The sequence below is a fragment of the Chiloscyllium plagiosum genome, unplaced genomic scaffold (genome assembly GCF_037043375.1).
Source record: "Chiloscyllium plagiosum isolate Xiang-an unplaced genomic scaffold, Cpla_swu_hap1 HiC_scaffold_29, whole genome shotgun sequence".
Lineage (NCBI taxonomy): Eukaryota > Metazoa > Chordata > Chondrichthyes > Orectolobiformes > Hemiscylliidae > Chiloscyllium > Chiloscyllium plagiosum.
Genome location: NW_028270167.1, coordinates 18,512,174 through 18,529,007, shown reverse-complemented (window position 1 = coordinate 18,529,007; position 16,834 = coordinate 18,512,174). Strand labels below are relative to the sequence as shown.

General features: G+C 44.5%; 1 protein-coding gene across 2 annotated transcripts in view; it reads right to left on the bottom strand.

Annotated features, from left to right (window-relative positions):
- Nucleotides 1–16,499, bottom strand: part of LOC122540669 (A disintegrin and metalloproteinase with thrombospondin motifs 8-like) — a 42,021-nt gene extending 25,522 nt beyond the window's left edge. The window contains exons 1-3 of one of the 2 annotated variants that reach the window (XM_043676711.2): nt 15,123–16,499; nt 3,946–4,078; nt 933–1,100 (exon numbers count right to left, since the gene is read on the bottom strand). In XM_043676711.2, the coding sequence (XP_043532646.2) occupies nt 933–1,100; nt 3,946–4,078; nt 15,123–15,986 (1,165 nt within the window). In that variant the 5' untranslated portion in view covers nt 15,987–16,499. The remainder of the gene's footprint in view (nt 1–932; nt 1,101–3,945; nt 4,079–15,122) is intronic. The other variant, XM_043676710.2, reaches the window with a different exon arrangement.
- Nucleotides 16,500–16,834: the final 335 nt, after the last annotated feature.

Here is a 16,834-nt window from a genome sequence, read left to right as displayed (position 1 = left end):
TAAAACAGGAGTGAAAACTATTTCAGGCATAGGCATTAAGTATTTGATCACTATCACTTCATAAGACCTAGAAATGGAAGGAATTGTTTTCAGAGGGACTTGCAAACACAAGATTTATTACATCGTGGGATAGCAAGCTTGCTATTATCTCATCTGCTTTTTTTCCCCTGGTTACAGAGCATTGAATATTGATCACTAGGTATTTATCACCTTGGAGATCCTATATATAATAAGTAGATTTTAAAGGATAAACTGTATTTACAGAAAATTGCAGATAAATCTACATATTCACAATCATGTTTGTGAACTAAAGATTCTGTAAAATGATCATCTAATTGTACACAAATTAACTTTATTGATAGTTTAGTGAGGTTCCAACATTGCCAAAATACACTTTAGTGAATCCTGCTCCCTTATGCACATTTGTAAATGGCTTCAGGCTGAAAATCCATGGTATTTGGAAACTGAATCAAGGTAAACCTCATAATGTGGAGTTGCCAGTGTTGGACTGGGGTAGACAAAAATCACATGACACCAGGTTACAGTCCAACAAGTTAATTTGAAATCACAAGCTTTCTGTGCACTGCTCCTTCATCAGGTGATCAGTTGCACTGAAAGCTTGTGATTTCAAAAAAACCTGTTGGATTACAACCTGGCGGTCCTCATTATATTTAGTTCAGTCTAGTTAACAAGTAGTAGCATTATTTGCAACCTTTTACAACAGAGATATTTTCTCCTGATCCCAATACATGCAGGATTTTAACAAACAATTAGATATAAAGATGGTCCAATTAAAAACAATTGTTTCCAATAATAATAGTCCCACAAACTAGAAATAAACTGTTCCTCTACAGTAGGTTTGAGGCAGGTGCAAATGTTTCACCAAAGCTTAGAAGACATCCACCTTAGTATATTGTAACTAACTTACTTACCGTGGCCATTGTCAAAGAATTCTGTGATATAAAATGCACTACAAGGAGACCAGGGGAGAGTTCTGTTGAGGCGGATGAACAATGGAGCCATCATATGGTTTCCCCCTATCTGACCAAATAACTTATTGCATGGCTTTGAATCATCATGTGGCATGCTCAATTCATGACCTGTCAAAAATGAGAAAATATTAACCCAGTCAGAACCAAATTGAATATAGGAAGACTATACAATTACTTTAGTACTTCTGGCTAAATGTACAGGAGACATGGAACTATTCCAAAATAATTATTGTTAAATTTTGCTAACTTTAATGATTGTAATATCATTTAACAATCAAGCTTCAGTTTTTCTGCTAGACTAATTATTTTTGAAACAAGACCCGCACCTGTGTTGTTGGATACTTTGACCAAATTCTGCACTAAATTATTTGAATATATTAAATGGGCAGCACTTCATATTAAGGCTAAAGACTGGGACTAAAACTCAAAATGATTCCGACCTTGACCAGTGAACCAATTTACAAATTTGTTAAATTTTACTTTGTGTGAATTGCAGCTATAAATGACAATGATATGATACTGAAGTATTGAGACACTATCTTCCTTGAGGCTGTCTCAAATGGCCAATCTAAATTCAATATATGTCACTTCACACCCAAATTTTATTCTTCACTTTTGTTCCCAGTCAAATTGTATACTTTTGCTGCAAAATGTGTAAAGTATTGGGAAAATCAGAGATTAAGAATTTACAGAACTATTTAGTTGTAAAATAAAGGTAAAACAAAAATCTAGAAAAATATTCACAGCACTCCAGATGTCTCCAATACATTATGACCATGGAAAGTGGAAATATGCCAAACTTTCTCTGGAGGACTAAGCTGGCACTTATCCAGAACTACTCAGAGCAAAGCAACAAATAACATTCAGTATGTCTAACTCGCAGTGGTGAAGTGCAGCTATTTCTTTCTAAAATAAATCACTTTTTTAGTTTGGTTTTCAAATATTTCCATACTATTCAAAAGAAAATGAAAGCCCGAAGAAACAGAATTCCGAATAGGTGAAGGTAACATTTTTGTAAGTATCTGACTTCCCAAACTGGTAACAGATGATTAAATTTATAGTTTTCCAGCAGTGAGAGCATCGTGCCTTTGTGGCAGAATCAAGTTAATGCTACTGTACACCATATTATTACTTCTATTCTGAAGTTAAGATCTGAAAAATATTTTGGTTTTCACATACTTTTTACAAAGAATTCAAGCACCTGGATGCAGGAAAGTAAGATACTTATCATAGTGATTCTCTTGTCTTCTTAATTGCAGTTTTATTCTATTACACTGTTGTCTTTCTCTCTTCTCTATGCTACCACTCATTTCCTTGCTGCAGAATTTTGATTAAAATTCATATAACCTCAGGATATCCCCCCAGGACATGTCTTGCTCCTCTTCTCCAAGCTACATTCCTCAATTATGCTTCATGTCAGAAGATGTACAATTGTTTTACAACTAATTATATGTCATTAAATTAATGCTTCGATTTTGTAACTGAACTAACTAGAGATCCTGAGGCTCAGTAGGTAACGTTGCAATCTCTAAACCAGAAGATTTAAAGCTTGCTGTCCACAAAAGGAGCATTCATAAGGCAGTTCAACAGGTAGATAATCAGCCTATTAATCTGTCCAACAAGGAAAGTGTGTGATAAGCTATGAAACAAACTGCAAATTATGTGGACCCAAGATAGATAATGATGGGGGAAGATCATTCAAATCAAAGCACTGAAAAGCTGCACCAAAATGCAACACGTTAATGTTGTTTAAAATGATGCTGATAATGTTTCCTGCCTGACCCTACCCATTCCATCAGTGAATCATTCCTTGTATCGATTATTGTCTGCAACTGCCAGTTTGACATTTGTTCCTTGCCCAGTTTAGCTGGAAGTTGTGTTGTGTTGTTTTTGATATAAAATGTATATGAGAAAACACATTAACATGCAGTTTCTCATTCTTGGCTTTCAAAAGATGCAACACTCAACCCTGCAGTCTTATATTTAGGATATAGTTCTCTGATGCAAGGGTTGAATCCAGGCACTCTGGAGCATTTCAAGAACTTGAATCTATATTCAAAAAATGAAATCAAAGGTCATGGTCCTGCGATTCACTCTATGCTACTTAGAGAGCCAGAGAATCATACAGCACGGAAACAGACCATTCGGTCCAACCAGTCCATGCCGATCATAATCCCAAACTATACTAGTCCCACCTGCCTGCTTCTGGCCCATATCCCTCCAAACCATTCCCATTCATGTACTTATCCAAATGTCTTTTGGATGTTGTAATTGTACCTGAATTTGCCACTTCCTCAGGAAGTTCATTCCACACACGAACCACCCTTTGCATAAAAATGTTGCTCCTCATGTCTTTTTTTAAAATCTCTCTCCTCTCGCCTTAAAAATGTGCCCCCTTGTCTTGAAATCCCCCAACCTAGGGAAACGTCAAATACCATTAACTCTATCAATACCCTCATTAGTTTATAAAGTTCTGTAAGGTTGCCTCTCAATCTCCAGTGCTCCAGTGAAAAAAGTCCCAGCCTATCCAGCCTTGCTTTATACGCTTACAAAACAGATTGTACTATTTTTAATCATGACCTTTATCCTGTCTTTCATATAGAAGAATTAGGCACATTGTGTTATTAACTTTAGCTTACTGCATGGAGTTGATAAATGGCAATATGGGTTCTATAACTTTCCTCTTGAATACAATTCAATAAAAAATATTTCACAGACTAGCATGTAAATGGGGAGAAAAGTTTCTTCTAATAATGGTAGAAAAATATCCGGTCAGAAAAGAGTAAAACATCCGGATATTTTAACACTTAAAGAGAAGGAAAAGAAAAGCGGTAACGCTAAGGTCAAGATATATCCAACTGTTAAGACATAGATGGCAGACAGAAGGGTGCATGCAAGCAACTCCATTAAATAAACATTCAGGATACACATTTGAGGGGATTTGTCACTGTACCCAGTTCATGTGCCACAGTGTAGGCAGTCTGAAGTCCATCATCCTCAATCACAGCACAGCTCCTGCTTCTGTCACACATAGTCCCAGTGTCCGCCACTCCAAGGGTATCACAGTTCAGATGGCCACAAATGTCCTGACAGGAAGGAAATGAGAGAACTTCTCAACGTTCCCACTCAAAAATGGAAATGGTCAAAAACGCAATTTATAATTTGAACAAAATTGCAAAGCTACATACAACATTTATAAATTTTTCAACTGCTTTTTTTCATTTCACGAATGCAATAAATCAAAATTTTGTTTAAAAAGGTTATGAAAAAACGTTTTTTAACATAGGGCCAGGAAATCCATTAATGGATCAAATTTAGTATCTTAAATATATTTTGACATTAATGATATGACAATGAATTACTCCTCCAGGGTTGACAAACTGCGTAGATTAATTTATTTGAAATAGTAAAATACGTTACAAGTTATAAAACAAACACAACAACAGCCCAACTAAGTTCACTGCTTGCCAGTTGCTCACTCAGTCAGACTGAGCAGGTTGCAGACTTGTATACACTGTGCCTGGAATTCCTAAAGGTGAAGCATCTTAAAGGCAAAAGGTACATAAAACAAACAGACAAACAATCAGAAAATAACAGGAACAAATCTTTAAGATAAAATAAATACTGAACCATCTGTATATATGTACAACATTGAGAGGGTGATCATTTATTTCAGCCTTTATGAAATAAACTCCATCTTTGCTGTTACAATCAGTTATTCTTTCTCTCAAATCTGCATTTTTTTTTGTTGGCTGGCTATCAGTTGCAGATTCCTAGAAAAGCAGAGTCATAGCATGGTTACGGCACAGATAGTAGCCATTTGGCAATTGTACGTCTGTTGCCTCCCTGTAAAAGCAACTCAGCCAGTCCCACTCCCCCATGACTGGTAACAAGGTGGCTTAGTGGTTAGCACTGCTACCTCAGAGCACCAGGGACCTGAGTTTGATTCCATCCTTGGTTGATCATCTGCATGGGGTTTGCACATTCTTCCCATAGCTGTATGAGCTTCCTCCGTGTACTCCGGATTCCTTCATTGTCCAAAGATGTGTGGATTAGCCACGGGAAATGCAAGGTTACAGGGATGGGGTGGGTCTGGGTAGGATGGTCTACCGAGGGTTGTTGTGGACTCAATGAGTCAAATGGCCTGGTCCAACACTGTAGGGATTCTATAAATAGCTCTGTGAATTACTTCTCTGGCTTGATAGCTTTGTTTCTTGTCTCCATTAAACTATTGGACCAATCACAACAATTTAACCACAAATATATTTCTAACATTTGAAGAATAGACAAAGAAGACATTATACACTTTTGCATTTTGTAGTAAGAGTATGTAACAAAGATTAAATGTAATGTGATCATGAGGCTTTCAAAAGTGAAATGAAGAGAATGCAATCTAAGTACATACTCATAAGAAATAAATATGGATATCCAAAGCTATAGTATCCTGGATGCCTAAGGCTATTGATGAGTAAATAAGGAAGAAAAATGAGGCATATGATGTATACTAGAATAACAGTAGCAATAGAAATCCAAAAGAGTATCTTAAATGCAGACAGGCTACAGCTGGAATAAGGAAGGCTGCAAGGAAGCACAAGAAGAGGAAGGCAGACTGCACTTAAACAAAGAGTAAGATGTTGTTAAAACATACAGATAGTAAAACATTATTGAAGGCAAGTGTGGAGTCTGTAAGGAACAAGCAGGGTAAGTTGCTTACTGAAACAAAGGGTATGGCAGAGGTACTGAACAAGTACTTTGCTTCTATCTTTACCAAATTATAAATTGGTGACAATGGTTTAGTTGAAAACATGGGTGTTGAGCAACAGAGCAGATTGGCGATAGATAAAGATGAGAGGCTAAAAAGGCTGGCAGCACTCCAGCTAGACAAGTCACCAGGACTGGTGGGATGCTTCCTAGATTGCTGAGAGAGGTAAGAGAGTAAATTGCGGAGCCATTGACAGAGTTCTTTCAGGCCTCTTTGAACATAGGATTACACCAGGGTACTGGAGAATTGTAAATGTGAAGCCATTGTTTACAAAAGGGGCAAAAAGGATAACCCAGCAAACTACAGACCTGTCAGGTTGACATCTATAGCAAGAAAACTGAAGGACGCCATAACACAAGACATGATAAATATACACTTGGTGAAAAATAAGTTTATACCAGACATTTGACATGGCTTTGTCAAAATTAGAGTGGTGCTGGAAAAGCACAGCAGGTCAGGCAGCATCTGAGCGGCAGGAAAATCAACATTTTGGACAGGAGCCCTCCATTGGGAAAGCCTTGCCTAATGAAGGGCTCCAGCCTGAAACGTCAATTTTCCTGCTCCTCGGATGCTGCCTGAACTGCTGTGCTTTTCCAGCACCACTCTAATCTTGACTCTTATCTGCAGTCCTCACTTTCGCCTATGGCTTTGTCAAAGCAGGTCATATCTGAGAGTTCTTTGACAATGCCACACATGGCAGCATTGATCAAAAGTTGGCTAAAAAATAGAAAACAGTGGGTAGGTATAGGTGGACACTTCTCAGACTGGAGACAATTTGACAGTGGTGTTCCCCAGGGATTTGTGTGGGGCTACTTGCTTTTTCTGATTTATAAAATCGATTCTGAGCTGGATGTACAGATGACATTAAGCTAGGGAGAATAGTGAATTGTGAATATGATGGTGCGATTTCAGAAGGATAATGACAAGTTGGCCAAAGGGACAAACACCTGGCAAATGGATTTCAATGTAGAGACATGTGAGGTAATGTATTTTGATAGAAGATACATAGAGAGGCAATACAGGCTTAATGGAGGGGAATACAAAAGCAGAGACCTCAGGATTCGAGTGCATAATTCTCTGAAGGTGGCCAGGCAAGTTGAAACAGTTCTTAAGACGATTTTGGATCCTTGGGTTTATAAATAGAGGCTTGGTGTGTAAAAACTAGGAGGTGAGACTACATCTCTACAAATTATTAGTCAGACCACATTTGGAGTATTGTGTTCAATTCTGGGCACCTTATTTAAAGAAGCATGTTCAAACCCTGGAGAGAGTGCAAAGGAGATTAACTAGAATGGTCCCAAGAATGGGGGATTTTCGACATAACGAAGGATTAGAGAAGCAAAGAAGATTAAGAGATGACCTTATTGGAGTGTTCAAAATCATGAACAATTTAGACAGAGTAAAGAAGGATATTCTGTTTCTACTAGGGATCATGATTTCAAGATTGTCAGCAAGAGAGCTCAGAGTGAAATGAAAAGAGACTTTGTCTCTCTGAGAGTTGTTAGGATTTGGAATGCGCTGCCTAGGAGAGTGGTAGAGGTGGATTCTACACAAGGTTTCAAAAGAGAGCTGGATATATATTTGACAGTGATGAATTTAGAGGGCTACGGAGATAGGGTTGGAGAATGGAACAAGTTGGGTAGCTCTTTCAGGAGCCAGTGCAGACATGATGGGTTAAATGGCCTCCTTCTGTGCGAGAAAATTGTATGAGACTGCTTAAACACTTAGTTCTACAATAGCTCTATTAACTTCACATTAGTCATGAAAAGGTTAATTGGGTGGTTATACAAAAGTTAAGATGGTGCCCTATTGATAGAAAAGCCCAGCACAACTGTAAATGTCAGGAATGAAGTACTTGAGGCTAAAAGTGACAAGTATTTGGCCCATCTTGGTCTAGCCCTGAGGTCCCCACAATCACAGAAGCTAAACTTCAGCCAATATGATTCAAAACAATATAAAAGGAAATTGAGTACACTCTACACTACAAAGACTATGTGGCCCTGACAACATCCCAGCTACATTGCTGATGACTTATGGTTCAGAACCAGATGAATCTCTGGCCAAGCTATTCCAACACAACTAGAACACTGGCATCTATCCAATAAAGTTCAAAAAATGCCGAGGCATGCCCTGTTCAAAAGAAATAAACAGCGAAAATATAATACCACACCCCATCCAAATACTCTCAGCCATTAGCAAAATGAGGGAATGGGCTATTAAGAATACCATCAAGGCATCTCTGTTCAAACCTCATTTGTTCAGGAATACCCCTCAGTTTGGATTTGTTAGACCACTCAATTCTAGGTTTCTTGTAGCCTTGAACATCTAGACAGCAAAAAAAAACTTAGTGAAAAATTAAGTAAATAGGAATCAGTGGAAACTCTCCACTGGGTGTGAATATGGAGATCAATCTTCTCAGCCTCAGGACATCATGCTGGAAGTTGTCAGGATATTGTCCAAGGCACAACATTGTCAGCTGCTTTATCAATGACTTGTGCTTCATAAGATGAGTAATTCAATGTGGATTGTATTGTGTTAAATTCTACTCTACAGACACTGCAGCAGTCTGTGCCCTCATAAGACCTGAACAATATTGAGCTGTTAAGTAGCAAATAACATTCACATTATACAATTGTCAGGCAATGCCTCCTTCAACAAGAGTGAATCTAAACATCTCCTCTTGACATTCAATGACTTTACCATCACTGAAACCCCTGCCATCAGCATCACAATTAAACAGGAATATAAGTGCCCCAGACAAATAAATACTGTAGCTACAACAGGAGGTTAGAGACTGGCTACACAATGGCCATTCACCTCCTGATTCCCCAGAAGCTATCCACCATTGACAAGGCAGATGTCACGAGTATGATGGAATACTAATCACATCCCTGGTTGAGTGCAATTCCAACAACACTTAAGATTTCATTTACTGTATCTGCTGCTCCCGATGCAGTCTCCTCTACACTGGGGTGACAGGACGCCTACTCACAGAGCACTTCAGAGAATATTTCCGGGACACCTGCACAAACCAACCCCACCTCCCTGCGGCCGAACACTTCAACTCCCCCTCCTATTCCACCTGGGACATGCATGTCCTGGGCCTCCTCCATCGCCATTCCCTTACCACCTGATGACTGGAGGAAGAACGCCTCATCTTCCGCCTCAGGACCCTCCAACCCCATGGCATCAATGTGGCTTCCTCATTTCCCCTCCCCCTTATCCCAGTTCCAACCTTCCAGCTCAGCACCGCCCTCATGGCCTGTCCCACCTGTTCATCTTCCTTCTCCCCTATCCCTTCCACCCTCCTCTCCAACCTATCACCATTACCCCCACCTTCGTCTACCAATCACACTCTCAGCTATCTTCCAGTTAGCTCACATCCCTGCCATTTATCTCTCCACCCCAAGGCTCCCAGCCTCATTCCTAATGAAGGGCTTTTGCCTGAAATGTTGACTTTCCTGCTCCTCAGATGCTGCCTGACCAGTTGTGCTTTTCCAGCACCACACTCTCGACGAATCTCCAGCATCTGCAGTCCTCACTTTTGCCTACTTCACTAGATCAGTTGACTGACAACCTGCCCATCACCACTGCACCATGGCTGCAGTCTGTGTCTGCTACAAGATGCATAGTACCATTTGATCCTGCAACTATACCTCCTCCTCAACACACTCATGAACTCTACCACATAGAAGGATAAAGACAGACAAATGGAATCACAACCACCTGTAAAATCCCCATGCCAGGTATCACCCTCATTTGGAGATATAATTCTGATCTTTTGCTTGCATTGGATCAAAATATGGCAACTGCCTTTTAGAGGAATGAGAAAATATTTAATTGAGGAATTATAGGATGTTAAAGGGTTTTGACAAAGGAGATGCGGAAAGGGTGTTTCCTCATGTAGAGCAATCTAGAAAGAGAGGTCATAGTTTTACGGCAGATTTAAAACAAAGTCGAGAAATTACTTCCCTCAACAGGAGGTGAGTCTGTGGAATTCACTACCACTGAGTGTGGTGAACGCTGGAACATTGAGTAAATGTAAGGAGGAGCTGGACAGATTTTTAATTAGTAATGGGTGCACGGGTTTAGGAGATAGAGCAGGAAATGGAGTAGAGGCCGAGATGAGATCAGCCATGATGGTATTAAATACAGAAGGAGGCTCAAGGGGCTGAATTGCCTACTTCTTCCGGTAAGTGCACCTACCCTTCCATGGACTGTACGGGCTCAAACAAGCAACTCAACGGCACCTTCTCAAGTGCATTGATAATAATCACTAGTCTTTCCATCATTCAGTGCAAAGCATTTGCTTTCCCTCCCACCCACCCCCCTTTTTTTACAGAATCTCTAGCACAGAAAACAGCAATACATCTGAACTTTATGCTGCAACTCTTATTTCAATTCACTCCACAGATCAGCCTGGCACCTAAGGAGAAATGTTTATACAGGTCCACTTGTAGCAGTTTACAATATCTGTCATCACTCATCCGATTCGGAAACTTTCATAAACAGTCGAAATATCACGTGGAGAATTTCTGCGCCTGAATCTTGACCTGACCGGTAACAGGAAACTGATTTAAACCTGCACTCTGACAACGGATGTGGAAGTGTCGGGATATAATTACACTATCACACTGTTTGGCTATGTTGGGGAATTATATCCCGGAATCATGCGCCGAGTTATTATAGCCAGCCCTCCCACTGCAGTTATTGACATCTCAGTGGCTGCAAGATTTTATTTATAGATCATGGCAAATGTAACTTGGAAATCCATGCCAAGACTTTTCACTATTGCACAGTTATGAAAATACCTTCAGAGATTTCAGTTAGGTCTCTGATGGTAAAGTCTGATGCCCCCTTCCCCTGTGACTAACTAATAGTAAAACCCTCTCGCACATTGAATAATGCTAAACTGCAATTCACATCCTGAGATTTCCCCCCTCAAGCGGGCTGAATGGAGAACAATAGGGGGCAGGGTTATAATATGACACTCCACTGAGAGTGACTGAGACACTTGTATTCTGCGTGTTCGCTCTTAGAACAAAACAGAGAACAGCAGGGACTGGGTAGTGGGCAGGATCAAGAAAAGTCACTGTGTCGAATTAGATACAAGCATTGTACCAGGGCTCATCGGAGCTCACCAGACATTAGCTCCGCACTTAACAGGACTGGGAATATTAACGTTTTCACTGCATTGTCAAGGCGTGTATCATGCGTTATTGTCCATCAGATCGGTCCATATAGTTGCACACAGATCAGGGAAAGGCTTCAGTTAAGAATTTGACTGCAACCACTAATGCATACAGTGTACATAGCTGCAGACAGATCCAGGGTTACAGATACACATGCCAGCTGACAGACTGACACAGCGGCTCTTTCTGCTCGAAGTGTGAATTTCACACAGTCATCAGTGCGGGCTTTGATGATCTTCCCCGTCAGGAGGAAAGCTCCAGGGCAGTGTTCGTGGGAGGAGCGGGGCCGCGATAACTTGGTAAGATGTCCCCCCTCACCCCTCCCTATAGCCCCCAAACCCCCGGGGAAGCACTCAACCCGGCCACGTTAGGTGGAGCGGACCCGCCTTCCCCATTACAGCAACAGGCGAACTGTTAAAACTTCCCAAACCGCGTCCATTCGGCCGGCCGGGGGAGATAGCAGCAGGTGTCAGCTAACCCCGGGACATCGGGATAGCCCCAGCGCTAGGCAACAGACCGCCCCTCCTCTCCCCTCCCTCTCACACACACAGGGTATTCACAAAGACCTGGTTCGGATTTCACGGAAAGAAAAACCTGGGTTAATTTAAAGGGTCATCTTACCTCCCCCCACCCCCTTCACATTTGGCACTCAGTCACACTGCACGGAAACAGACCCTTCGGTCCAACCAGTCCATGCCGACCATATTCCCAAACTAAACCAGTCCCACCTGCCTGTGCTTGGCCCATATCCCTCCAAATATTTCTTTAATCGTGTAATTATCCAGTGTGTTTTACATGTTGGAACTCTGCCCACAATCACCACCTTCTCTGGATGTTCACTATCCTATCCCACTTTCTCTCGCTCCCGGATTGTTACATCAAAACCATCTCCTGTTAAACAACGACCTGTCTGGAGCTCTCTGTAAAATGTCATCCGCAAAGATTTGAGGGGGGAGTGTCAGCTCAGCTCGGCGCCCCCAACCCCCCAGCTCGTCAACACACACAAAATGATACAAAAAAATCCCTGAAGGCTGGAAACAAACAAAAACAAACGCAGAAAATGCTGGAGAAACTCAGCAGGTCTGACAACATCTCTGCACAGAGAAAGAAACGTTAACATTTCCAATCCAATGTTTTCCAATCCAATGTTATTTCATTAGAAACGTTAACTCCCGATGGCTGCTGACAGATGAAATGATGTAAATCTGGGCTGATGTGTACGGGTTTCGCGATCTGCATTGGACCGCGTGTCCCAGTCCCCGACAGTTCCAGCAGGAGCAAATGAGTGCAGGCGCTGGAATCTGTACTGAAAACAAAAGTAAAACAAAACTTGCTGGAAATCACAGCGGCTCAGACAGCATCCATGGAGAGAGAGCACCCCGGCGCCCGGAGTGACAGTGACAGGTCCTGCCCAGAATGAGGCAAACTGCAGATGACTTATCCCGCTGGGAAGTTGGGTTTTGGAGGAGAGTAGATGGACAGCGTGGATAGTTTGAGGTTCACGAATGAACCACAAGTGGTCGCTCTCATGCTGGACCCAGGTCATGGATGCAGTAACATTGTAACAGCCACATGAACGGATGGAGATAGGCAAAAGCTATTGCTAACCAAAAGAGGAACTGACAAAGGGTCAGTTAGACGCGAAACGTCAGCTCTTTTCTCTCCTTACAGATGCTGCCAGACCTGCTGAGATTTTCCAGCATTTTCTCTTTTAGTTTCAGATTCCAGCATCCGCAGTAATTTGCTTTCATCAAAAACTATTGCTACTCACGGGACTGCCTGCAAGTGGATTAAAAAAAACAGAATTGAATGCCTTTTTTTTCTCTAGCAGGGGGTTAGAACACTGGTCCGAACAGAGATGGGAATGGATTGATGACCAAGGAAGTGGGTGAGAGGGGTTTGGTGAAAAGAGCCGGGGGGGGGGGGGGGGGGGGGTGGGATTGAATTGCATAGCTCTCTCAGTAAAACAGGCTGGATATTTATTCACCGGTCCATTCCTCAGCCCCGGTCTGCCACACGTTGCTTGGTGGACATCCTGTTCAGGTATGGTCCCGAAACCCCCGCGAATGGGACTCGGGGCTCTCCCGGGCACAGCGACAAACAAACTGAGGAGGTTTCTCATTCGTTTAGAACCTACAGGAAGACGGGATTTTAAGGGCAGGTCGGAAACCGTACTTCACCCAGTCAGTAAGATCATGCCTGGCTTTGGTCCCATTTCCTGTAACCTCTTAATTCTTTTTTGTTTCAAAACTATTTACGAAGTTTCCGTTTTTGCATTCACCTGACCATACATTTGCAAACAAAACCACAATTAAAACAGCTGCATTTTGGGACCAAGATGAAACAATTAGACTGCCTCTCTAAACGTGAAGGTATCCATCAACATGTCAGCTTTTATTATTTTTACAAGAAACAGTTTGGATTAGCCTCAGTTTTTAAACATATTGGTCGAAGAATTAAGTTCATCACAATCACAATCTTTGTCAAAATCATGTCGGGTTAGGACTCCCTTTGTTTAATAACCTGGAATCAATAAGTCCACTATTCGGGAGAAGGTGGGGGTGAGAAAGGGCAGGAGGAGAGAAAATGGGAGGAGGTAGGATCAGGAGAGAAAGTTAGAGTGAGAGGGGAAGAAGAGGAGAGGGTGGGGCGGGAAGGGAGAGTTAGAAAGTGTGGGATTAGGAAGGGTAAGAAGGAAAGAAAGTTAGCGTGGGAATGGGGAAAGAATAAGAGAAAGCTGAGGTAGGGAGGAAGTGGGAGAAAGGGAAGAAGGAGAGAAGGTGCGACAGGAGGGAAAAGGGAAAGGGAGGGAAGGTGGGGGAGAAAGAGAAGGGGGTAAGAAAAATAGGAAGTGGAGAAAGTGGGTTCAGAAAGGGCAAGGAGAGAAAGTAGGGGATGAAGAGGAGAGAAAGTGGGGGAAGGTGCAGTAGGGAGAAAGTGAGAGGGGGCATGAGTGAATGAGGGGCAGGAGGAGAGGAATGGGGAGAGAGGGTAAGGGGAGAGAAAGAGAATGATGGGGCAGAGGGAGGGAAGGCGACGGGAGGAAGGGGTTGGAGGTTTGGTACGGGTTTGGAGTTGGGGAAGGGGCTGGTGTTTGGGGGAAGAGGGTTAGAGGTTGAGGAAGTGGCTGGAGTTTGTGGGAAAGGAGGTTGGAGTTGGTGTTCGAAGGAAGGGGTTGGAGTTAGGAGGAAGGGACTGGAGTTGGAGTTGGGTGGGAGGGGGTTGGGAGGAAGGGAGTTGGGGTCATGAGGAGGGGTTTAGAGTTTGGGGGAAGGGGCTGAAGTTTGGGGGAAGAGGGTTGGAGTTGGAGGGAAGGGGCTGAAGTTTGGGGGAAGAGGGTTGGTGTTGGAAGGAAGGGGATTGGAATTGGGGAAGGTGGTTGGGGGAAGGGGATTGGAGTTGAGGAAGGGGGTTGGAGGAAGGCGGTTGGAGTTGAGGAAGGCGGTTGGAGGAAGGGGATTGGAGTTGGGGAAGGCAATTGAGGAAAGGAGATTGGAGGTGAGGAAGGGGGTTGGGGAAGGAGATTGGAGTTGAGGAAGGTGGTTGGAGGAAGGGGATTGGAGTCGAGGAAGGAGGTTGGGGGAAGGAGCTGGAGTTGAGGAAGGGGGTTGGAGGAAGGGGACTGGAGTCGAGGAAGGGGGTTGGGGGAAGGGGATTGGAGTCGAGGAAGGGGGTTGGGGGAAGGAGCTGGAGTTGAGGAAGGGGGTTGGAGGAAGGGGACTGGAGTTGAGGAAGGGGGTTGGGGGAAGGAGATTGGAATTGAGGAAGGGGGTTGGGGGAAGGAGCTGGAGTTGAGGAAGGGGGTTGGAGGAAGGAGATTGGAGTTGAGGAAGGGGGTTGGGGGAAGGGGACTGGAGTCGAGGAAGGGGGTTGGGGGAAGGAGATTGGAGTTGAGGAAGGGGGTTGGGGGAAGGAGCTGGAGTTGAGGAAGGGGGTTGGAGGAAGGGGACTGGAGTTGAGGAAGGGGGTTGGGGGAAGGAGCTGGAGTTGAGGAAGGGGGTTGGAGGAAGGGGATTGGAGTCGAGGAAGGGGGTTGGAGGAAGGGGACTGGAGTTGAGGAAGGGGGTTGGAGGAAGGGGATTGGAGTCGAGGAAGGGGGTTGGGGGAAGGGGACTGGAGTTGAGGAAGGGGGTTGGGGGAAGGTGGGACGGGCAGTCCCGGCTGGGCGAGCATTACCTGGCGGGTGAACAGGATGGCCGTGTCGAAGTGCTGGGGGTGGCGGTCGCTCGGCTGGTTGTAGTCCCGCTGCCAGCGGCAGAAGTTGCGGAGGGTGAGGCCGGCGTTGCTGGAGACGGTGGGACCGTCTTTCGGGCGGTGGAGGACCAGCAGTTTGACCACCACCAGGTTGACCAGGTTCCGGAGGCTCGGGTGGCGGTACAGGCGGGCCACCATCGCCATCAGGCTCAGCAGGTAATGCTGCAGGGCGGCGCCATGGAAATGCAGCATGGAGCTATCCGCCACCAGCATCGTCTCGATGTACCGAGCCTCGGACACGAACCTCTTGCTCCTGGCCGCCCCGCTCCCGTTCCGCTGGCCCGGGCTCTCCGGGACGGCGCGCTGCTCTTCCGACGCTGCTGCGCTCCTCCAGCGGAGCAAGTGAGGCCGCTCGGCCCCGCCGTCTCCGGGCTCCAGCGGCTCGATCTGATATTCCTCGCCGTCCGTGTGGAAGGAGCCCCGGAGCCCCTGGCATAGACTGAGTGCCACCTCGGAGCCGGCTTGGTCATTGACCCGACCCGAGTAAAAACAGCGGGCTAGCTCCAGGGAATCGAGCTGGGGCTGGGGAAGCCCCGGCTCTCCCTTCGGGAGGTGCTCCACCCGGAAAGCCGGAGACAAGAAGCCGGAGTCGGGCACCAGGCGGAGGGTAAAGTCACGGCCGAAAGCCCGCAGCTGGTAAACCGGGCGCTCGGGCTGGTTCCCCAGCCGGACAGGAGTCACCAAGTCCTGCCTGAAGGGCAGGGCAGCTCCCTGAGCCAGGGACAGGCAGCCCAGGACTAAGGACAGTGTCCTGGAGAAATGAGTAACTCTGCAGAACATCTCCATGGATTCGACAACTGGTTCCAAAATAGAGAGAGAGAGAGAGAAAAGGAAAAGCACACACAGGAGAGGGAACTGCTCGTCCGGTTTGAGAAGAGGGGTCGACTCACTTGCTCTCTCTACCTGTCTGAAAATATGCTGAAAACTCAGCTCCTGCCGAATTCTGCCGGTTTAGCAGAGGATTTTGTGACTGCTCTATCTGCTGCTAAAAATTCAGCCTCTTCTCCAATGTACAATTCTCCCGGTTTAGCAGAGGATTTTGTGACTGTGAAAAGTCACTCTGCTCTCTCTCTATCTTTTAAAAACAAATCTGCTCAAAAAAAAAATCAGCTTCTTCTCTAATGTACAATTCTCCTGGTATTAAGCTGAGGATCTGGGACTGTCAAAAGTCACTCTGCTCTCTCTATCTGTCTGTCCAAATAAAAAAAAACTGCTGATAGTTTAACTCCTGCTGCAGGATCCAGGCTTGAGCAGAGGAGAGTCTTGCTTGTGGTTTGCAGGTGAGGGTGTCCAGAGCTCTGATCCTAACCGGGATCTCCCGTGGCCGCGACACGACTGTGAAGCTGCAAAATGCCCACGTTTTATACTCTCCCCGCCGCCTCCATTGACATAAACGCTTTGATCATTCACACCATCGGCCGAGGCTTCACTTTAATTTTCCTGCAAAGCTCCCACCAATCACAGCCAACTCCTCTCCCTGAATCGCCACGCCTTTCTCTTATGTTTTTTTTCTCCCTCACTTTTCTTTTTTTAAAAAAAAGAGAAATATTATTAACTCCTTCGTCCGCCTCCCTTCAGCCGCAGCACAAACGGATTGCAAGGTCAGACCTCCGGAGCTCGGTCCATTGCTGCTC